The sequence below is a fragment of the Cladophialophora psammophila genome (assembly GCF_000585535.1).
Source record: "Cladophialophora psammophila CBS 110553 chromosome Unknown aczJe-supercont1.8, whole genome shotgun sequence".
NCBI classification, from domain to species: domain Eukaryota; kingdom Fungi; phylum Ascomycota; class Eurotiomycetes; order Chaetothyriales; family Herpotrichiellaceae; genus Cladophialophora; species Cladophialophora psammophila.
Genome location: NW_006912929.1, coordinates 260,631 through 282,150, shown reverse-complemented (window position 1 = coordinate 282,150; position 21,520 = coordinate 260,631). Strand labels below are relative to the sequence as shown.

The 21,520-nt window shown below is 52.0% G+C and overlaps 8 protein-coding genes across 8 annotated transcripts; 6 read left to right on the top strand and 2 right to left on the bottom strand.

Moving 5' to 3' along the window:
* Nucleotides 1–3,985: 3,985 nt before the first annotated feature.
* On the bottom strand, nucleotides 3,986–5,065 carry A1O5_05738 (uncharacterized protein; the record flags this gene model as incomplete). Its single annotated transcript, XM_007746337.1, has 2 exons — nucleotides 3,986–4,203; nucleotides 4,267–5,065. The coding sequence occupies 2 exons, from the start codon at nucleotides 5,063–5,065 to the stop codon at nucleotides 3,986–3,988; spliced, it is 1,017 nt and encodes a 338-aa protein (XP_007744527.1).
* An 854-nt stretch (nucleotides 5,066–5,919) lies between these two features.
* A1O5_05737 (uncharacterized protein) lies at nucleotides 5,920–8,866 on the top strand (the record flags this gene model as incomplete). Its single annotated transcript, XM_007746336.1, has 2 exons — nucleotides 5,920–6,398; nucleotides 6,454–8,866. The coding sequence occupies 2 exons, from the start codon at nucleotides 5,920–5,922 to the stop codon at nucleotides 8,864–8,866; spliced, it is 2,892 nt and encodes a 963-aa protein (XP_007744526.1).
* Nucleotides 8,867–9,203: 337 nt separating this feature from the next.
* A1O5_05736 (20S proteasome subunit beta 7) lies at nucleotides 9,204–10,102 on the top strand (the record flags this gene model as incomplete). The annotated part of the gene is made up of 3 exons (XM_007746335.1): nucleotides 9,204–9,233; nucleotides 9,285–9,432; nucleotides 9,492–10,102. 3 exons carry the CDS (start codon nucleotides 9,204–9,206, stop codon nucleotides 10,100–10,102), a joined length of 789 nt encoding a protein of 262 aa, XP_007744525.1.
* Nucleotides 10,103–10,933: 831 nt separating this feature from the next.
* Nucleotides 10,934–11,278, top strand: A1O5_05735 (uncharacterized protein; the record flags this gene model as incomplete). Its single annotated transcript, XM_007746334.1, has 1 exon — nucleotides 10,934–11,278. A coding segment is annotated over one exon (345 nt), but the record flags the coding sequence as incomplete, so codon positions are not given.
* Nucleotides 11,279–12,360: 1,082 nt separating this feature from the next.
* Nucleotides 12,361–13,909, top strand: A1O5_05734 (uncharacterized protein; the record flags this gene model as incomplete). Its single annotated transcript, XM_007746333.1, has 2 exons — nucleotides 12,361–12,588; nucleotides 12,815–13,909. The coding sequence occupies 2 exons, from the start codon at nucleotides 12,361–12,363 to the stop codon at nucleotides 13,907–13,909; spliced, it is 1,323 nt and encodes a 440-aa protein (XP_007744523.1).
* Nucleotides 13,910–14,527: 618 nt separating this feature from the next.
* On the top strand, nucleotides 14,528–15,037 carry A1O5_05733 (uncharacterized protein; the record flags this gene model as incomplete). The annotated part of the gene is made up of 3 exons (XM_007746332.1): nucleotides 14,528–14,720; nucleotides 14,804–14,911; nucleotides 14,982–15,037. 3 exons carry the CDS (start codon nucleotides 14,528–14,530, stop codon nucleotides 15,035–15,037), a joined length of 357 nt encoding a protein of 118 aa, XP_007744522.1.
* A 1,620-nt stretch (nucleotides 15,038–16,657) lies between these two features.
* Nucleotides 16,658–17,544, top strand: A1O5_05732 (uncharacterized protein; the record flags this gene model as incomplete). Its single annotated transcript, XM_007746331.1, has 2 exons — nucleotides 16,658–16,738; nucleotides 16,909–17,544. 2 exons carry the CDS (start codon nucleotides 16,658–16,660, stop codon nucleotides 17,542–17,544), a joined length of 717 nt encoding a protein of 238 aa, XP_007744521.1.
* A 1,343-nt stretch (nucleotides 17,545–18,887) lies between these two features.
* On the bottom strand, nucleotides 18,888–20,100 carry A1O5_05731 (uncharacterized protein; the record flags this gene model as incomplete). Its single annotated transcript, XM_007746330.1, has 2 exons — nucleotides 18,888–19,910; nucleotides 20,002–20,100. 2 exons carry the CDS (start codon nucleotides 20,098–20,100, stop codon nucleotides 18,888–18,890), a joined length of 1,122 nt encoding a protein of 373 aa, XP_007744520.1.
* Nucleotides 20,101–21,520: the final 1,420 nt, after the last annotated feature.

The following is a 21,520-nucleotide window of genomic DNA, read 5'->3' as shown; positions in this document are numbered from 1 at the left end:
TCATCTTCCCATTATCCGATTCAGGGGAGCAGTCAGCCAAACACTGAAAAGGGTGCAGTAAAAGTATGGAGCGCCATTAACAAGTTCCAGGATCCAAGTTTACCTCCCAGAGCCGTCGATACCAAACTGCTTAGGGAAAAAGATGTTTACGCCATTGATAGAGACTAGACCCATGCCATTCACAGCGGCCGCAATACTGCAAAGTATGATTAAACGATAGAGTGCGCGTGGGTGATGCCATTCTATGGATCTATCAGCTGACTCCATCGTGCGAGAGCTGGAAATTACGTTTAACTGTGCTCGACTTCCCGTTGCAGGGTGTTTCGTTCTTCGTCGGTTAGAAGGTCAAGGTTGCTCAAGGCTGTTCAGAGAGACAGTCAAAAACTGTACCACCTAGTCGGAAGGCTTTGTCACAAACCGCCTTGGCTTTGGGCAAGTAATGCTCCTTTTTGTAGGACTTGGGTATAATTTTCCAGGCCATGTTGAGCCGCGAAAGAAGTGGCATCGGGCTGTGGATCATCGAGCAACATGTAAAGGCTCTTGGCAATGTGGACTCACCACAACCTGGTCAAATGCCCGGCTCCGAAGCGGGTTCACCAAATGGACTTCGCCAACGCCTTATTCGTGCTCCAGAACCACCTCTGGGTGTTTAAAAGGCATGTTTTGCATCTTTTCCGTAATTCAGGGTGATATCTTGCTGCCAGCAGATCGAAGAATGGTGCCAATCACCAAAAGCCCGTGCCCGTCTTTAGGGTGTCTCGTCCGGGGCCACAGCGCGTATGAGCCTATCTGGGCCGAGCTAAATCGTCGACATGCAATTATTTTCGTGCACCCAACTACTCCCTGTTGCCTGGAACAAGGATGTGGAAACGAGACTAGTTGCCGCAACGCTTCACCTCTTCCAGAATTTCCACGCCCCATCTTCGAGTTCTAGCAGAAAAGCCCGCAGTGGACTGCCGGAGAACCATGTCCCATGGGGCCCCGGGTTCTGGACAGGGGCAAACATAGGTGGACTGACCAATATCTGGCAGCAGATACACAACACCGGGTCCGGGTGGGTCAACACCAGTCCGGAAACGCTGGACTTCCGGGCCAAGGCTGTGGGGCGAAGGGGAAACTCCAAGCATATCATTCTCTATCCATCAACTTCTCTTCGGACGTTCTTGTATCTTTCGTCTTCGTCCCAAGCGAGTGAAGAGTCAAACAGCTTACGACAAAGCGAACTAGAGTATTCTATGTATCAGCAGTATGGATCAGATCCGACAGTCATCGCGTCCTGGCATAGAGACCACTATGGACCCAGTCCCCCGGCGCAGGCTAAAAGCTTGCCGGACTTGCCGGCGACAAAAAATGAGATGCACAGGAAGCCCGGAGTCTCCATGTCCTCGCTGCACCAATGCCGGACTGCCGTGCATTTTCGAAGACAGGGAACCAGCGGCCACGGGGATTGTTAACGGAGCTCAGAAACGAAAGCATGCTCAACTGCCCCAGCCACCTCGGTTGTCTACGCTAACTTCGTGTGTCGGTCCAGGTTGGTGGAGTTAGAAGATGAAATTCAACAACTGAGAGAAGAGTTGAAGGCTGTCTCCCAGATTGCCAAAGAGAGCCGAGTTGATCTCGCGAAATCTCTACGGACCCGGGCTTCGTCTATTCAGCTCGTGCGCTGAGCCGACTGTTGGCTCCAGTGAAGTGGTTCAGAGTTCCATTTCGTCATCTTCGACGACTACACAGTCTCAGCAGCGGGAGCATCCAACAGAACCTCCTAGCTCGTGCCAGTCTCGCAACACCGAAGTGCCTAACCCCGCAACCCCTGGATTCAATACCGCTTTTCATGTACAGGACGATGACGATACCGCGCGAGAGCCTAGAAGTGCTGGTAGATTTTCATCTGACAACCGGGATTCTTCAATCGCGACACCACAAGCTGACTACATGCATTACCGCCACCTGAATGCTCCTGTCACCGCTGTCCAATCGATGGAGTCAACGTCGCCCCACACAGAGGGACCTTTCCGCTCTGTGGACGGTGATGATGGAAGTGCTCTACATGGGCAACGTTGCTTAGCATCTGATGGAAAATCAGTACCTCTTCCCTGTGAAACATCAGATGTAGTCTCGGAGATTTTCAAAGATGAGACTCATGCACGATTTCTCTTCGCGTCGTAAGCAGTCTGTGCTCTCACAGCATGATGCCGCTGCTAATTTGACGTTAACTCAGCTATTTTGAGGGTGGCAACCCGTTTATCCCAATTTTCAATCCCATAGTGGATACCTTCGACTCTTTACGAAACCATTCACCTTTTTGTCTGATCGCGATATTGTTCATTGCCCTCAAGCAAAGAACTGATATTTCACACGAGGTCTCGGCAGACCTTTTGGCAAGAGTACGAGACGCTTGCTTCCAAGAGGCTCGTCGTCACGTGTGCGACAGCATCTTCGAGAGCCCAACTCTGGAGAGTGTGCAGGCAATGACGTTGCTTGCGGCAAACGCGGAGAAGACTTGGTTTGCAATTGGTCATGCTCATCAAATGGCCCTAGAATTGGGTCTGGATTGTGCACTGAATGAGTTGCTCAGCGGTGCCACTTTGACGCCTCACAGTCGAAAAGCCCGGTTTTGTGGCCGCAAGGCCCGTACATGCCTTATCTTGTATCATATTGAACGTGAGCTCGCCTTCGGCACAGCACGAAACCCCCGCATTGACGAGCTTGACCAATGTTTGCTCAGGTGTTACCTGGATCTTCCTGTCTCTTATCCCTCTGACATGAGATTCATCTCTACCATCGAGATTGTACAACTCCGGAGTAAGCTACTGCATGCACTGTCTAACGAACTGTCTAAAATACCTACCAGGTGATATTCAATCCCATATCGAAAAAGCTACATCAGTATCCGCCATTTCTGGGAACTCCTGTCCAGGAGTTTGAAGAGAAGGCACAAGAATGGTTCCAACACTGGGACATGTGATTTGAAGGTACATTCACTCCCTACCGCAGCGGGTAACTAGCAAATTATTACGCTCAAGTCACGGCACAGCCGTCATGGGAGCCGGATAAAGCGCGCTGACTTGGTAAAGCATATAATGTAGACGAACACTCTCTTAATCGAGTGAGCTTACGGACTCAGAAGAATTATGCTACGATCAGAGTGTGCTGCTCCATCCTTGGTCGACTGCACAAGAATAGCAGTTCACCAATTTTGGAGACCATGAAGGAAGTTATTCGTCGTATGTACGACGGATGTCATATCTGACCAGCTCCATCTTATCATCCATTCGAGTTCTTACAGGTAGCACTTTCGGTGGGCGCCGACGTATTCTGCCCTGATGCTCACATTTTTACGTCAGTATACCATTCCTGAAGAGGTTCTTCGTTCGTCTGCTGTAGGACGCTGCTAATGGCCCAGCAGTAATTTTGGCTCCTCAACTCGCAAACAAGTGGCCGGATTATTTGGACAGAGCTCGAACAGCGACGCAAGTTAGATCTGTCCTTGGGTTGTTAGAAAGCCATCCTTATCAAGGTCTCGCGTTTCAGGTCCAGAGAATGCTTAAACCGTCAGCCGATGAGCCTATCGAGTGTCCGAAACAGATTGTACCGATGCAAATTAGCAGGCCGCACGACCCTCATCCACTCGATCAACAGGCGCCAAATCTGTGTGGACTGGACAATGGTAGCCTCCACCATGATGTGTACATGGATCCTTCGGACTCTGGACCTAACAGTCTGGACTGGCTTTCGGGCGGTACAATTCTTGAAAATTAGACCACGCTCGAGCTAGGGAATTCAATGGTGTATGATATTTCTATGTTTAGTGGGTCTGGAGCAGTTTAAAGATAGGGGCTTAGGGGTGTCTAGATTACATACTTGGGTAGCATTCTTTTAAACCTTGTCTGTGTGAATTTGACATAGTTCTGATAGATATCAATATATGAAATGTCGAATGGTTCAATCTCGACACTACCATTCTGTATCGCTCACTTTTCATGATCTACATCAGGTCGCTCTTGTGGTGGCCGTTTTGTCCAGGCCCTATCTGCGAGATGATGGCGAGTCGGAGCAATTTCTTCAGTTCCTCGCCGTCGTTGAAAAATATGCGCAGACTTTCATTGATCTTTTCCGTGGCCATCACGTCCGTAAAGAGGTCGAGTCTGAATTTCGCTTCATCTTGTAGATATTCAGGAGACGCTTTGTGAGCTTTGAGTTCACCTGAACAAAATTAGTTGAAGACTCACGGTAGCCGCCTTAGAGATGGTGGGCTCGCAGGCTTACCATTAGCGACAAGCAAACGGGCTTTGACTTCGTAATCTGCATTCTTCAACTCTTCGAGTAACCCGACGTTAATGGTCATGAGATCAACGCCCGCGAGATGGACACACTCGCCAATATTCCTGAGACTGGCTGCCATGATCTGCGTCTTGATGCCCAAACTCTTGTAATGATGGAATATCTTGGTCACCAGTTGGACGCCCGGATCTTTTAACCCCGTATAGTCCTTCCCAGGAAAATACTTTTGCCACCAGTCTATGGTCCGGCCAACAAAAGGTGATATGACCGACGCTTCCACTTCCGCTGCGAGTTTCGCCTGGACCATTGAAAACATGGCAGTCATGGTGCAGTGTATGCCCTCCTGCCCGGGGACCTGGCAGGCCTGCAATCCCTCCCAAGTGGACGTGATCCCGATCAACACCCGGTCGCGGCAGACTCCAAATTTCTCATACAGTCCAACCACGTCCCCCGCCATGGCAATCGTTCTGTCGCGGTCGAAAGAATACGTTGCATCCACCTCAGTAGACACACAGCCAGGTATACGCTTGAGAATCTCAACACCGAAGGACACGATCAGGTGTAGGATTGCATGTTGAACCCGGGTTTCGAGGTCTCGAGATTGCGGGATCCCGTACGAGGCAGCTGCAGATATTGCTTGTGTATATTTTTGTAGTTTTACCGCGTTCAAGATATGTGAAGGATTGGTGGTACCATCCTGGGGTTGGTAATGGCCAAGTTTTTCGAAGTCGGCAGTGTCGGATACGATTGTAGTGAACTGACGCAATTGTTCGAGTGTAGACATTGTGAGACAGCAGACAAAATTATATGACGATCTCCAGAGAACCGAGTGGCATCAAGAAACATTGATTTCTGGCGACCTCCAGAAACCAGAATGGAACGAGAGATGAATATGGCGGGTTCCTCTTTTAGATACCAGCAATGTTCACTCGGGAATATGATCAACGGGTGTCCAGTTGAGCCGGATCCGGTCAACTTGTCATGAACATAATGCTAGAATTGTGACAAGGCTATCCCGTGGTGTGTGCGGTGTTGCCGGCTCCAGTCGATACGACCTATCTGGCCGCATGGAACGCTGGCTTCTCCGAAAAGACCGGGTCCATTGCACACTTCCTCTTAAGGGGCTCTTTTCCAAACAGCAAAGCTTCAATCAAAAACAATATACGGGTCTCGCAAAACATTGGCATAAGTAACATATGGCATCATGGCGAGAAAAGGGCAGGCGCCATGACTACGAGTAGGAAAGCTTTCTACGTTGGAGAGGCCAACAGGGTCATAGCCTTATTCAGCCTTGCTCAGCCTTGTCAAACCACGTGTCCACCACAAATTCGGGCCAAGTGGAGCCTCGGCAGCTCAAGAGCATGGTGCAAATACGTCATTCGATTCGCTGGGCCACCAAGGCTGTCACTACGAGTAGGCGGTCGTGGCGGCGGCTGTGGTGAGGAGGTCTTGGAGGCCGCACTTCAACGTGTCCCAGGCTTCCTGCACCGCGACTTCATTCGGTCTAACTACGCTTTTCTTATGCATCGTGCAATTCCTTGTCTTGCAGCAGATTGATCTTTCCGCTGCATTTACCACATGGCTCCCACTTGACTGTGCCGCCCCCCAGCAGCGTATCTTCGATGCGGTGGCTAGCAAATGGGTCTAATAAAATGGTTCCTCTTCGTCTATGTGCTCGGTGGTCTCACCTTCGTTCCGCTTCTGATCGCCCTCGTATTCCTCTATGCCTACTACACGCTCCTTCCACCCGAAAATGAGAAGGAAAAGACGAGGTCCAACGACGATCCTGCACAGTTGATCCACTCTGAAGATGACAAGATTGCATTCAAGACTGGTACCGACGATCTCGCCGAGCAGTTCCATCGAAAGCATGACTCTGATGTCGCCGCTGGCTACTTCGCGGTATGCAGAGAATATGTGCCTGGCGGTGTCCCTGGCAAGCCACCAGACAAGCCGACACCTCCGGGCGACGTCGCGGTGCAGGAGTCTCCCAGCGTCTACCAGAGCATGTACCGCAGCATATTCGACCGGTCACAGAAACCAACAATAGAACCTAACAAAGATGGTGCAGGGAAGAATGTTAGGAAAACAAATAATGTCTTCTATGTGGTTCTGAGGTGCGTTGTGATATACAGCTGCTGCTTGGGGATGGAGCCTGACTGATCGCACTAGGCACGGACATCTCATGCTTTACGATGACATACAGCAATTGGAAGTCCGCTATGTCATCTCCCTTGACCATCACGATGTCGATATCTATGCCGGTGGAGAAGAAATACCAGAAGGAGAACTATGGATCAAGCGAAACGCGATTCGACTGAGGCGGAAAAAAAGCCAAACAGGAGACAAGGCAACGTCGTTACCATTCTTTCTCTTTGGGCAGAGCCAGTCGGACAAAGAGGACTTTTACGATGCTATACTGAAGAACCAAGAGAAAAGCAGCAACGAAGAGCCGCCGGGGCCGCAACTGTTCGAAGTTGAACACATTGTATTGCTGGTACAAAAATTACACTCGTCGGAGGAGCACCTGCAGACAAGATGGCTTAATGCCATGATCGGCCGCGTGTTTCTGGCCATGTACAAGACCCCAGATCTGGAAGGCTTTATCCGAGAAAAGCTCACCAAGAAGATTTCAAGAGTTAGGAAGCCCACTTTCATTACCAAGCTGGGCCTGCGAAAAATTGACTTGGGAACTGGTGCTCCCTTCTTCACAAACCCGAGATTAAAGGACTTGACTGTGAACGGTGATTGCACGGTTGAAGCAGATGTCGATTACACTGGAGGAGTTAGGATTGAAATTGCTGCCACTGCACGGATTGATTTGGGCACGCGCTTCAAGGCCCGAGAAGTCGACATGGTTCTGGCAGTTACATGCAAACTACTTCAGGGTCATGTCTTGGTCAGGTGCAAACCGCCCCCCAGCAACCGTTTATGGTTCACTTTTGAGAAAATGCCCCATCTGGAACTCGACATCGAACCCATTGTCAGTACTCGGCAAATCACATACACGTTCATACTCAGGGCAATCGAAAGCAGGATTCGAGAAGTGGTGGCCGAGAGCATTGTCCATCCCTTCTGGGACGACGTGCCTTTCTTCGACACGAAACATCAGAAATATCGCGGTGGCATCTGGAAGACAGAGCCCTTGTCTACGACGACTACAGAGATTCCTGATGAGGAACCTGAAGATGTCGTTGAAGGGGGAAGCTCGGGGGTGGACACACCGGTGGAGCTGTCCAAGGATGATAGAGTCATGAGTATGCCAGTCTTGATTGAGACTAACGGCATGGGCAAGCTCAATTCTGCGAAGAAATCCATGGCTTCCTTGAATGACCTTTTCGGCAAGAGGAAGTCGGAGATAGTGGAAAAGACCGACTCATCGACACCCAGATTGATGCGATCAACTTCGTTCGCCAGTGCCGCAGATCCCACCATTACTACAAATCATGCTGACGCCAACACGCCTACTCGAGGAGCGGATCCTGCTACACATAGAGAGAGCGTTGCCACGATACTCAAAGATCTATCGGCCAGGTCGGTCTCCGGAAACGGGTCGGAGCTCGGCTCTCCAGCTGGGTCCCCTTCCGTGGAGTCTGCCCTGGCAGCAGCTTTGAAGGGGCGGTCATCAAGCAACGCCTCCGGGGTATCAGACGAGGGTGAAGACGACCAATCCGGTTGGAGATCTTCTTCTTTGCCACGAACCCTAACAAATGCCAGCCGCGCTTCCATTCAATCTACCGACTCTGGTGATCAAAAGGATGGGAGGCCAACCTCTGCGCAAGACACGAAAAAGCCTCCAAAAGGCTTCTCGCTCGGCGCGAGGTCGTTGACCAGTGCAGATAGAAAACAGGCACTGGCATCAGTCAATGCAGCCGCCGCGGCCGCACAAAAATGGGGTTGGGGCGTGCTCGCAAGAAATCGACAGCGCGAAGCTCAAGCGACAGCAACACTGAGGAGTTTGGATGAGACTTCAGGGAGTCCTCCCACTCCTCGAGAGCCGATGGGTCGTGGAAGACCGCTTCCACCTCCGGGCGTCCCTCTGCCTCCCCCTGAGAGAAGCCGGCCGAATTCATTCCTAGCGCCGAAGCGAAAACCCGTCCCACCTCCACTGCTACCAAAGCGCCCAGAGATGGATGGTTCCCACGAGTCGATCTCGGCTAAATCATCACCTAAACCACCACTTCCGGAAAGACGCAAAAGACAGGGCTCTGCGCAGGCCGAGGATGATGTCGAAGACGAAGTATTAGTGGTCGAGGCCCCAATGGAATCGGCACCAACGAGCCCAGCTAATGATGAACATCACGATGAATTTTTTGGTCACGGCGAACCCTCAGCGATGATGAAGGAGCAACTTAAAGCTCCACCACTCCCGGACCGTGGCAACGAGGTAGAGGAGCCAACTGCAGCATCAACTAGGAAGCAACTCCATCCGCTGCCACATGATCACGGGAGTGAAGGCGACGAGCCAGAAACGGTGCAGGAACGGCTACGTCCGCCGTTGCCTGCTCGTGGCAGTGAGACCCCCGAAAATCTTCCTCAGGATGAAGGAGAAATGCATAGGCAAGAGATGGGCATGTACACATAATGAAGGGAATTGGTCCAGCCAAAAGGGCCATCTAGATATAACCGAAGCTCAGGATTAAGCCATTGGGCATAGAATATGATACCCGATTATAAGCCGGAACTTGGCGTCGCTCAATGTGCCCAGTGTCTGCGGGATTCTGGGTGCTTGGAAGTGAAGACAGCCACTGCCACGGGCCTGACGCAATAGGCAGCTCTGCCGAGCACCAACCATGCAAGGCTGCACTTCTTGACGCGGCTCAATCAATGACCATACTTTAACACCCATATTTCCCATCTGATCTCTGTGCTGACATTCGTCATTCCGCTTCTTCGAACCTCTCTGCGAGTTATCTGCCGCGATGAATCACTATCCTCAGGCCTGGGGTCGAGTGAGTCCTGTCCCTTCCCACCAAAGCGCGACGAAGCTAACTTTGGATCAGCCCCGAGATGATGTGTACGGCGCATATGATTCTTCATACCTTCAGACGTCGATGCCTCAGACGCATACGCAGTCGCCCGCAGTAACAGGGACGTCCGTACTAGGGGTCAAGTTCAAGGACGGTGTTGTAGTAGCAGCAGACAATCTAGGTATGTTTTGGGTACAGGTGCTGTGCTTGCCTTCGACCAAGCTAACACATTCTTGTCAGCGTCCTATGGCTCCCTGGCGCGATTCACGGACGTCAAGCGTCTGCGGACATTCCCTCCCAATACTGTGGTTGGCTTCGGTGGCGACGTTTCAGACATGCAATATCTTGACCGGCTACTGCAGTCGCTGGACATTCGAGAAAACTACCTCTCTTCATCTGGCCACACGCTGAATGCACGGAATCTTCATATCTATCTCTCCAAGGTCATGTATAAGAGGAGAAGCGAGTTTAACCCGTTATGGAACATGATGCTCATCGCTGGCTTGGATGAGGAAGAGAAGCCATTCTTGGCCAGTGCGGATCTGCTTGGGACGACCTTCTCTGCTCCGACGCTGGCAACAGGGTTCGGCGCACATCTGGCACAACCTCTACTGCGAAAACTCATGCCTCATGACGAAGAGAGTGTCAAAGATGTTACCAAGGAGATGGCCATCAATGCCGTCAGGGAATGCATGAAGGTATTGTTCTATCGAGATGCTAGGAGCATGGACAAGTATAGCATTGCGGTGGTGACCAAAGATGGCGTCGAGATCAACGAAGACGAGAAGCTGGAGAATCAAAGTTGGGCATTCGCCGATCAGATTCGAGGATACGGGACGCAAGTCAACTAGGGGGGATGCATATGGGCATGACTGGTGCATGGCGTTCAGTTTGGGACAGAGCACTCCATCGCAGGGCGGTTACCGACGGCAGGCCTTGAAAAATCCACAAACAAATAAATCCCTCTCCCGAGCACAGGCATGAGAGTCATCACGGACTGGCTAGCTCCTTGAATAGATCGTGGGAGCGTCATCCTGGCTGGAGGGAGCCATAGCGAGTTCTCGACTTGGCCTGGACCGTTCGAGAAGTTGCTGGTGATTGGTCAGCCTTGTAGAGCCTCGTGATTTCTTGGCGTCGGTGAGTCAAAGGCGGGACTGCGGTGCCGGTGACGTGCCGGTGCCAGAAATTTGGAGAAAGGTCGGACTTTCTCCAGAAAAGTAGAAGAGCCGCCACCAAGTGCCAACCATACAAGTCCAATACCAATTAATTATTCTCTGTCGTTACTCTTTCCCTGTGCACCGAGGCTTTTTGCTTCTACCACTCCCTTTGGGAACACTACGAGAGGCTTGTATTAGCCATCTTGTCACGTTTAATTGCCACCACTGGAGTCTGCCTTGCAGGGCATCCATCACCCTCACTCCATTGTGACCATGGAAGGCCCAGCCGTGCAGCAGGCACCGGCACCGAATCATCACAACAGTAACAGAGGGCAAAGACACAGACGGAGAGGCGGTCCCAGCAGGCTGACGGCCTCTCAAGCAGAAACTACAGTTCCCATCAGGCAGACCGCAGCGAGACCCTTTGGTGGGCGCCTCACACGACTACACCCAGAAGCACCGCCTTTCGTCCCATCCTCACTTCCACCGACCTCTCAAGCAAGCTCAGAGCCCAGAGACTCAAGGCCTCGTCCTCCTCGCTCCAGCAACAAGAACATATCCACCCGAACGCCACAGCAGCGGAGAGGCTCGATTGCCAGATCAACAGCCCCGGACATCGCCACTCGAATTCACGAGGACATCTCTCGCAATCTCTACGAGTGCGCAATATGCACAAACGAAATCGGTCGATCCTCGAAAATCTGGTCCTGTCGGACGTGTTGGACAGTATTCCATATTGGCTGCATTAAGAGATGGTCCAAAAATGAGGGCTCAGCTGTTCCTCGCTCTGCAGGCCAAAGTGATGAAGAGACGCAGGGAGGAAAGCAGTGGAGATGTCCCGGTTGCAACCTACCAAAGGAAACTTTCCCATCTGCATACACTTGCTGGTGTGAGAAGGAAATAGATCCAAAGAATGTTACGGGTCTACCTCCTCATTCTTGCGGTCAGACTTGTGGCCGGGAAAGGAAATTTCCAAAACCATGTCCACATCCTTGCGATGTCGTCTGTCACGCAGGCCCATGCCCGCCATGTCGAGCGATGGGCCCCAGGCAGACTTGTTACTGTGGCAAGCAGGAAACGACAAGACAATGTGTCGAAACAAATTATGAGACGGGCTGGAGCTGCGGTGCCGTGTGCGGCGACATAATGCCGTGCGGCGAACACACATGTCAACGTCCTTGTCATGAAGGTCTCTGTGGCGCTTGTACGACTGAGTTTGATGCCTGGTGCTACTGTGGAAAGGTGCAAAAGAAGATACTATGTAAAGATCGAGGCGAGGAAAAACCAAGCGGTGACTGGATTGGCCTCTTCGATTGCGGTCAACAATGCAACAGGCCCATGGACTGCGGAACCCATCGGTGTGAAAAATCATGTCATCCGCAAGATACCGCGACACCACATTGCCCGTGGTCCGTCGACGTTGTCACACACTGCCCCTGTGGGAAGACTCCTCTGGCTAAGCTCGAGAATGGGCTTCGAAAACTCTGTACCGATCCGATCCCGAGCTGCAAAAAGGAATGTGGACGACCATTACCGTGTGGCCACAAATGCAAGCAGCTTTGTCACACTGGAATTTGCAGTCCTTGCATGCTCAGAGTCTCCACGCCATGTCGATGTGGCCGTAATTCGTTTGACGTTATCTGCCACGAAGCCACCGAGGAGCCACCCCAGTGCACGCGTTTGTGCAAGGCTACCTTGAATTGTGGACGCCACGAGTGCGGTGAACGCTGTTGCACGGGGGAGCGCAAGGCATCTGAACGTCTAGCCACCAAGAGAAAACTCAAAGTGGCTACTCTTGGAGAGCTGCGGGCCTTCGACCAGAATATCGAGGCAGAGCATATCTGCACTCGACCATGTGGTCGCAAATTGAAGTGTGGAAACCACGTCTGTCAAGATCTCTGCCATCGGGGACCCTGCGCCAGCTGCAAAGAAGCCATATTTGACGACATCTCATGCGGCTGTGGAAGGACTGTGCTGCAGGCCCCTTTGCCGTGTGGCACCCGACCGCCGCCGTGCAATTTCCCGTGCACCAGGATGAAAGATTGTGGCCACCCTCTAGTGGCACACAGTTGTCATTTGGACGAGGAGGAATGCCCCAAGTGTCCATTTCTCACCGAAAAGCAATGTCTCTGCGGCAAAAAGACATTGAAAAATCAGCCATGCTGGAGGGCCGATGTGTTGTGCGGATTGATCTGTGGGAAGCCGCTCAAATGTGGCTCTCATGCCTGCCAGAAGACATGTCACAAGCCGGGTGAATGTGAAGATGCCCATCGACAGTGCCAGCAAGAGTGCGGCAAGGCGAAGAAGACCTGCGGGCATCCCTGTGAGCAGCCTTGCCATGCTCCTTCAGCATGCAAGGAAGATAAACCATGTCCATTCAAGGTGATGATTACATGCGACTGCCAGCGCAAACAGGAAGAAGTCAGGTGCAATGTTCGGGCGCATGTGCCTGAGCCTCCAGGTCGACAAACTTCACTCAAGTGTGACGATGAATGCGCCAGGCTGGAGAGAAATCGCAAACTGGCACTGGCGCTTCATATTCCTGATGGTCATACTGACGAACATGTCCCTTACTCCACCGACACTCTGAATATGTATCTGGAAGATGTTGCATGGGCCCACAAGCAGGAAGAAATCTTACGGCTCTTTGCAGCGGACGAAAACGAGAAGAGATATCGGTTTTCGCCCATGAGAAACTGGCAGCGAGCCTTTATCCACAGCCTGGCCGAAGACTTTGGGTTCGACGGAAAAAGTCTGGATCCTGAGCCACATCGACATGTTGTGTTGTTCAAGACGCCAAAATTTGTATCCGCCCCTATGAAGACTCTGGCTCAAGCTGCTAGAATCAAGCGAGCACAGTTGCATGCGGCTGCCCCGATCCAATCAGCGCCGGAGCGAAAAGCAGACGAGGTCAAGCATGACTATAACGGACTGTTGTTGACCAAGCCCAGATTTGCACTGACGGAAGACGAACTGCGGCCTCTGGTCAAGAAGTCCGCGCCAACTACCGAGTTTGACATTATCTTTTTATCCAACGATGAAGGCGTCGCTCTTTTGCCCACCCTCTCGTCGGACACTCCTGAGCAGTTGGTCACTCTTCTTACCAGTCTGTACCCTGCAATTGCTGGGGAGGTGACCAAACATAACCTCGGGGCATCGGTTGTCCTGTGTCAATTCGACACCTCAGACCTGGAGCCCAAGATCCTTCAACAACAAGGCCGACCGATTGCAGCACTTTCAAACGGATGGTCTCAGGTTGTAGCCAAGAAAGCTGCACCTGCTGTAGTACCCCAGGTCATGCCGGTCGGCCAACGACCAGTGTATACAGTGCTGGGAAGTCGGCTGGCAGAAGCGAAGAAAAGGAAGGAGGTGAAGCTGCAAAAGAAAGCCCAACAGCAGCAAGTGGTGGAGGATTGGGAAAAGGAGATGGAGCAAGAAGAAAGTGAGGAGGCTGAGAGGAGGGCTAGTCAGGACCATGGCGAGGCCAGTGACGGGGCATGAGTGACTGTCCCTTGCAGCGCTTTCAGCTGGGACGATACCGACGAGCCCAGTACGGGACTAAGCAAAGTTGGCAACTAATGATGGGCGTGGCTGTGCAGTTGGCAGCTCATTTTGACTGCAGCTGAAACGATTCCGCATCAGTTAATCCGATCCGGCTTGGGCGACGTCATTGGCTGCCATGGTGCTCGTGCCCCCCCGCAGCCCCTCGTTCTGGATGTGTGCTCAGGTGCGCTCTGCTCTTCCCATACAGTAGCTGTGCCTTGTCCTGTGGCTACCCGCGCATCGCGCAACCTTGAACCACGACATCCTGGCCCGTATATGCTCGTATCAAGATTCCCGTCCGTCACCAGAGCTCTCTTCCCTGCAAACCAAGCCACTTGGCATTCTGAATCACTCTGACTTTGCTCTCGTCCAGCCCACTGGTGACGACTCTGACCCACCAAGCAGCTATAACACCCTTCTGCTGGGTGGTGACTTATATTTTCCTCTTTTCTCTCTGCTTCTTATCTCCTTCTCTTCTTCCACTCACTGTTAACGTTAACCAAGCGTCTCCAGATCAGACCATCGTCAGACATTTCTCTTCGGACCGACTTGAATTTGCTTCCCCTTCTCGCAGTCATGGATCAACTCAAAGGTGCCCTCAACAGCTTCACTGGCGGCAACAACGAGCAACAACAAAAACAGAGCGGCGGCCAGCAAGGCGCTTCCGGCAGCGGTAGTGGCAGCTTCCTTGGGGGATTGGGCGACAAGATCAATGCGGCCGCCGGTGGAGGACGGGAGAGTGAGAAGAATGAGGATTATCTTGACAAGGGTGAGACTGCCATAGCCGACGCTGAACCAATTCCCCCCCTCTTCAGTGGGTCGTGATGTGTTAACAAGGCCACTCAATGCCAGGAGTCGACTTCGTCCAAGAGAAGTTCCTCGGCCAAGGCCCTCAAGACAACGAGTCCGCTGTTGAACAAGCCAAAGACGAGCAGATCAGCGACTTCATTCGGAACCAGTGTCAGTGCCCACAACCCACCATTGTCCCCGCCTAGAATGACTGCGAGCTGACAGGAAGCGTCCATCACAGACAAGTCTGCCACTGGCAAGGACCTCCCCGTCAAGGACAAAGAGAACAAGTTTTGAAGAATCTGTGCAGCGGTCATGATTGAGTGACAATAGACCTGAAGAAGTGAGGGCATCAAACCAGTCGTGCAGATGACAGACACGGACGGAAAGCGCTCGCCAGAAGAGAAAGGAGTTAGGCGCCAGCTTTTCGAGATTATGGGTTGAGGAGGGCTCTCCACAAAGTATTCCATTACGCGCATTATGCCGATCAACATAAGATGCCTAACAGAGTGACTGTTCCCATCCTCGGCACAAGAAGCCACAGTTCTTTCCTTGTTGCTCTTGTTCCCCATGTTTTCAATCTTTTGCAAAAATTTGAAAGCCATAAAGGTATTCTGGAGCTGCGTCCAGGAAAAGCACCTGGTGTTTGAAAACTGCCCCAGATCGCAACACACGTTCCCGTTGCCCGGGGGTCTCATATACAAAAGCAGGCGATTATCGGATAATCTCTTCTTGGAATCTTAGGAAAGCCCTCTCGCCCTCGCCGTATACCATCGTCAAGTTCACATCGCATATACCTAGGAGGCAACATGCACGGTCCTCGGGTCGAGTGATTGCTCACTTGGCCGCCCAAGACATCCTCTGGGCGATGCAGCAGCGACGGAGAGAAACTGCTGAAAGCTGATTTCACCCTCTTCCGGCACGTAGCTTGCTATGCTCTTTCGGGCCCCATTTCTATAATGAGGACACTACTACTACCCAGTAGATATATACAGCCTAGATTGTTACTTCGGAGCTTCCTCTAGAGCGTGAATTTTTGATTTATTTACAGCTGTTTTATCTCGATTTTTAGTGAAGCTACCATAAACTAAGTGCCAAGGGGAAAAAAAAATAAGACGACGGAAAGGGAGGTGCGTGACTGTGCCGTAGTGCCCGGAATACCTCGAGATAGAAACAAGGTTGAGGCACGTTCTACAATCAGGTAATCGCCAGCTCGCAAGAAACCCGACTAAGGAGGTCGTAGAACTGAACTCTTGCGAAGCTTTCGAAACGCCGCGAACTGGGAGCCTGAGAGTCAGGAGTTATCACCCCTTTTCCCGACTACAGCCACATCTCAAAATAGCTTGGTCATCACTCAGGGTAGGTGGCGAGACGGTAGGGTCTGGAAACGGAAATGGACTCTACCGAGTAGTGTTGAAGCAATCTAGGTAGGGGTCGGGCGAATACTGTAGGTTGATTGATTGATTGATTGATTGGAATAGCCGAGAGCAAGCCAGCAAGCCAGCAAGACAAGTTATCGCATGCCAGGACTAAAGTGGCATAGGCCTAATTAGGCTAGTAGAAGCTAATAATTATTACCCTGCGAACATTTGGAGAGGTCAAGATGGGGGAGGAACCTCGGCTCCAAGGCTATGTACCTTCATTGCGGGCGACGGAGAATAGAGCGAAACCGAGCTTCGCTCATGGACATATATATATATATATATATATGTGCACACACACAAATGCACTTATACATACAGCTATAACCTATACAAACATACATAAAATACAACGTCACCTCGACATCCGCCATCCGAGTCAAGAAGGAGAGGAAACAGCCACGAACCTGCAAGCGGTGCACGCTGAAGAGGGCGTGGCACGGCGCAGCGCCAAAAGACAACCGAACAGGCAAAACCCTCTAGACGGTCAGTCACGATGGCTCGAGGAGGAGGAAAAATCACCCTCTACGTCGACATCGTCAGCCCTTTTGCGTACTTGGGCTATTATTTCCTGCGCGTGAGTTTGCGTTCCAATTTTCCCGCCTTGCTCTGCATCGCCGGGGGTTGAAATATACATACCAAGATAGCAGGCGAGAGGGAGAGAGACATCTCAATTCCAATCCCAAGTCCAAGTCCAAGTCCAAGTTTGATGCTAATCCCCACCTCCTCCTTTTGCGATAAAAACAGCACTCGCCCATTTTTCGAGATGTGCAGATCACATACGTCCCGATCCTGCTGGGCGGGCTGATGAAGCTGTGCGGCAACACCTCCCCAATCGAGATCCGCAACAAGGACCGCTGGATCGGGGCCGAGCGCCTGCGCTGGGCCCGCCAGTTCCACGTCCCCATGTCCGAGGGCTTTCCCAGAGGCTTTCCCAAGCCGACGATTCAGGTGCAGCGGTTTTTGACGAGCGTGTGGATGGCCGATAACGACGCCAAGGCCAAACTTGAGCGCGGAGGACAACAGGGGGAGCAGGAACAGGCGACGCTGATCCGCGCGCTCGACGCGCTCTACGCGGCGCTGTGGACGGAGCCGAACGAGTCCGAGATCGTGGACCCGGCGGTCTTCGCGCGCGTGCTGGCCCCCGTGCTGGGCGAGGACGTTGTGAGAATGCACATGGCCCGTCTCGGCAACGCAGAGGTTAAGAAGCAGTTGGTGGCGAATACCGACCGGGCCATGGAGGACGGCGCGTTCGGCTTGCCCTGGTTCCAGTGCGAGAATGCCCAGGGTCAGGCCGAGGGGTTCTGGGGCTTCGACCATCTCGGCCAGGTCGTTAGGTTCATGGGCCTGGATGGTCGTGGGGAGGTGAGGGCTTTGTTGTGATTTGAAGTATGTGTTGGTGCGTGGATGGGTGGATGAGGTGATTGAGGGCGATTTCGAGGGAGAGAGGGACGGATGGGACGGTTGAATATTGAGACAGAGTCTCTCTTTGTGTAAGTGTATGAGTATGTGCTCGCAATCCGCTTGAAGGAGGAGGAGATATATGAAATTGTTCCACGCTGTGAGAATGACTGGTTGAAGATCTGCTCCGTGTAACTCCCAGAGCGATCGAAATGGAAATTGGACACCATTGTTTGTCTTCCCCCCCTGTAGCCATTGCTTCTAATGTCCCCAAGAAATCTAGCCTAGGTGGCTCCTTGTCTGACTCCCACCATGCTTTCTCGCAGTTTATAGCCAACCTTTTTCCGCTAAAAACATGAAAAGAAACTTCCCCCGAAAAGCAAGTCGTTATCTTTGTCAATGTAGTTCTAATTTTTCAAACCCTCTAGTTTCTGATGTGTAAAGAACCTCGTCCGAAAGTCGAAGCCTGGTGACTTGAAAGGCTTCGACTGACGTGACTTACCCAAAAATTCCCGCGGAAAGGCTATGGAGAATCCTGCCGTTTCAGGTGTGTCCAAGGGCCCATGTTGTCTCATCGTCATTCGAGATACCGGCTGATCAAGTGATGTCCCGGTCACATAGCCTGGACCCCGTCACCCTAAATCAGCCAGAAGTAAGCGGATTTTCACACCATGGTATGCATACGCCAGCCCAGGGAAATGAAATTCTGGTAATCGTGTCGACGAGAAGCCGGGTGACAAGGAGGCTTCTTGTCATCAATATCGCTTGACCTGGGACGCAACCATGGAAGACAGACCAAGAGAGAGACCCGATTGCACTGGATGACTCGGTGCCTAAGTTGGAAGACGGAAGCGGCCCTTGTTTTTCTCAAACAATCCGATATCTGCATCTTTTCACAATGACGCGGCGTACTGGCAATATGCATCTGCAACGGTAATCTCAGACCTATAGTCAGGTATAACCTCATTGCCTGCGATTGCGAGTGACTTGCTTGCGGGGTAGAATCGAGGGAAGGTGGGAGTGGAACAAGATGTTCAGCTTCAGGCGGGTGGTGTTGACATCGAAAACTGCTTGTTAGGTTTGTTCGCTTGGGACCGCAAGCCATCAAGCAAGCTGATTCGCAGGCAGAAAAGCCAGAACCTGAGGCCATGATATGAAGATAGGTGATATTTCTTTCGTTGCTCAGAAGGTTTGTTTGTTTGGGTCGTTAAATGGTCCGAAGTAATGACTTTCACCTTGCCGCGGTATCTAGCAGCTGTGTACTGTTGTCATCGTCGTTTGGCTGTGCAGTTGGAAACAGCTTCTCGTCAAGTGCTCGTCCGCAATTACCCTATCTTGTCAATCTTCAGCGAGCCCTTTTCCTTCTGTCCTCCTTCCCCCTCGAGAGCAATGAAGTCACCGTTCTCTAGTCGTCTGATCCATTTGCCTGATTCTCCCCTGGCTAGAATGAAGGTCAGGCGAGCGCTGGCTTTTTCCATGGCACTAAAAGCCGTGCTAGGAAGTGGCGTATATGTCCACCTTCCAAAAGCCCAATTCAAAACATACAGACTTTGGCCCTCGGAGTCGACCGCAATGCTGGGTTTCCGGTCGCCGGTGGAGTCCGGCGGTGGTCGGGAGGAAAGTACAAGCCCCTTGATGCGGTAGACTTCATCTTTGGGTGCAGAAAGGAGCATGTCCTCGAAGGATTCCAGTACAACACTCTGGGGCGGCTTGGTCACGTCCTCATTAGTAAGAACGACGCTCAGGACTTCGACTTCTTCTTGATGATGATGGTGGTGGTGGTCTCCGTACGCATTGTCTTCGTTGAATTCGATCGCTCCGCGCAACCCTTCGTCTCGAACCATGGCCCCATCGATGCCCATGATGACTTCTACATCCACCCATCCCCTTTGGCTTTTGACCCAAGCGACTTGGACGTCCAGATCGCCGACACGGTCCAGCGCATCCTCAAACATGCGCTCATCGACGAGCTCCCACTTGTTGAAGACGATCAAATCGGTGTACTTGGCTTGCATCTTTGCCGTGTAACTGGTGTCATCGTAGCCTTTCCAGTTCTCGACGTCGATGACGCTGATGACACCGTCAAGTGTGAATGAGCCTGGGTTCTCTCGTGATACACGGTTAACTTCCATGGCAAGGGTAGCAGGGAAGGCGGAGCCGGACGTTTCGATGATGATTCTGCTGGGTGCAACGGAATCCCTGAGCTGGAAAAGGGCATCACTCAGTTGGCCGACGAGGTTACAGCAAATGCATCCGTTCAAGAGTTCGCGGACACCCGAGATGGAGGCCGAGCCAGCAAGTTGTGAGTCTACGGCAACATCGCCAAACTCGTTCTTCAGCAGCGCGAGCTGTGCTCCCGTTAGGACATGGACCAAGCCAAGGGCAGCCCTGATCAGGTTGGCCGGCCCCTCTCTGCATTCACGGTAATTTGGCACTTACTTTGTAGGTCTGTGGAAGTTGCGGAATAAGATGCAGTATCAATGTTGTCTTTCCGGCACCTAGAAAGCCTGTAATGATGGTGACCGGCGTCGGCGCCATTGTCGGAAGTGCAATGAAGAAGTGTCGGGAGATGACCGTACCGTATCAGCAGGCTAGGGAGAGGACTCGAGGTCGGTCAATGGAGTAGCTAAGGTGTAGAAGAAAAGCCCGATGGCAGTGACCCTCGATGATAGTGGTATATCAGGTGTTGAGAAGAGTCGATGACTTTTTTTTTCTCATTGGCGTTGGGACTGCCTTGGACTGCCTTGGACTGCCCAAGCTGCCTTGCTGCGTAAACGAGGTGCGGGCTGCTGTCCCTCCTTATCGATAACGATATATAATTGACATCACCGTCTTGATAGGCTACCGCCACTGCTCTTGCACTGCTATATATCTCGATATCTAAACATACTGCCACAGTTGTCTGTATCCTCCGTATCCTCTTTATTCTGCTGGAGAATCAACCGAGCCATCATTCTTTGTCCATTTCTGCTCTTGTCCATTCCTCCAGCCTCGCAGCTAGCCCTACATCTTTGGCCATGACACTCTGCCCAACTGTGCGAATCCGCAGTTCTCTGGAAACAAGCACCACTCTGCTCTCCTCCTCATCTTAGGGCTGATAGCCCAGGGGACACTCGTCCAGGGCCCCCTGTCGCGAGACAGGACAGGAGACTCACATGCCAGAATTTCCGGAGGTGACGGGCATACACCTTGTCCGTGAGGTCTGGGAGAGAATCAGGGTGGAGAGTCATGGCGACTTGCTCTTGAATGTAGAACAGAGAATGCGTCTACAACAGGGGTTGGGTTCATGTAGAAGTCATCATGAGCATCCAGCCTATCGCTTCGAGATTACCGGGACCATCTCCCACGCCGCCCGGGCTATGACGACCGTATCACCAACGTGAAAGCATCTCGTCGTGCATATGTATTTATCTACCTTCTTGCGACGTCGGGCAAGGACTAAGCGAGCGGTAAGCAGCCTGCATATATATCGTATGGCAGAGCAGCCATCAAAGCTCCGACCCACTCCAACCACATACGTACAGCACAGGATCCAACTGTGTCGAATGCCAAAGCTGGCCGAGGCGCTGGACCGGGAGGACGACTGGGCCGGCGTGACGGATGCTGCGACGCGGCGGAAGAGACAGAATCGAATCAACTCGCGAGCTTTTCGTATGCATCTTTCCCTCGTCTCTCCCTATCAAAGAGCGAAGAACCTTTCTCGGGGTTTCTTTCACACCGATTATTTAGACCTCTGGGCTGCCACGGACAAATGGATTTTATCATGTAGGGCAGTGCAATGTATTGGTGTTGGCACGATCTCAATCACACCCCGGACAACATCTGAACTTCCGAGCCGGTTCCTCAAAGGCAAAGGAGACGACTACTTCCATACTCATCGACCGCGACAGACCTCGACCGGGTCATCTTGGGGATGTAGTTAGGTAGTTTGCCAGTGCCCGATTCCCTTCCACGAAGC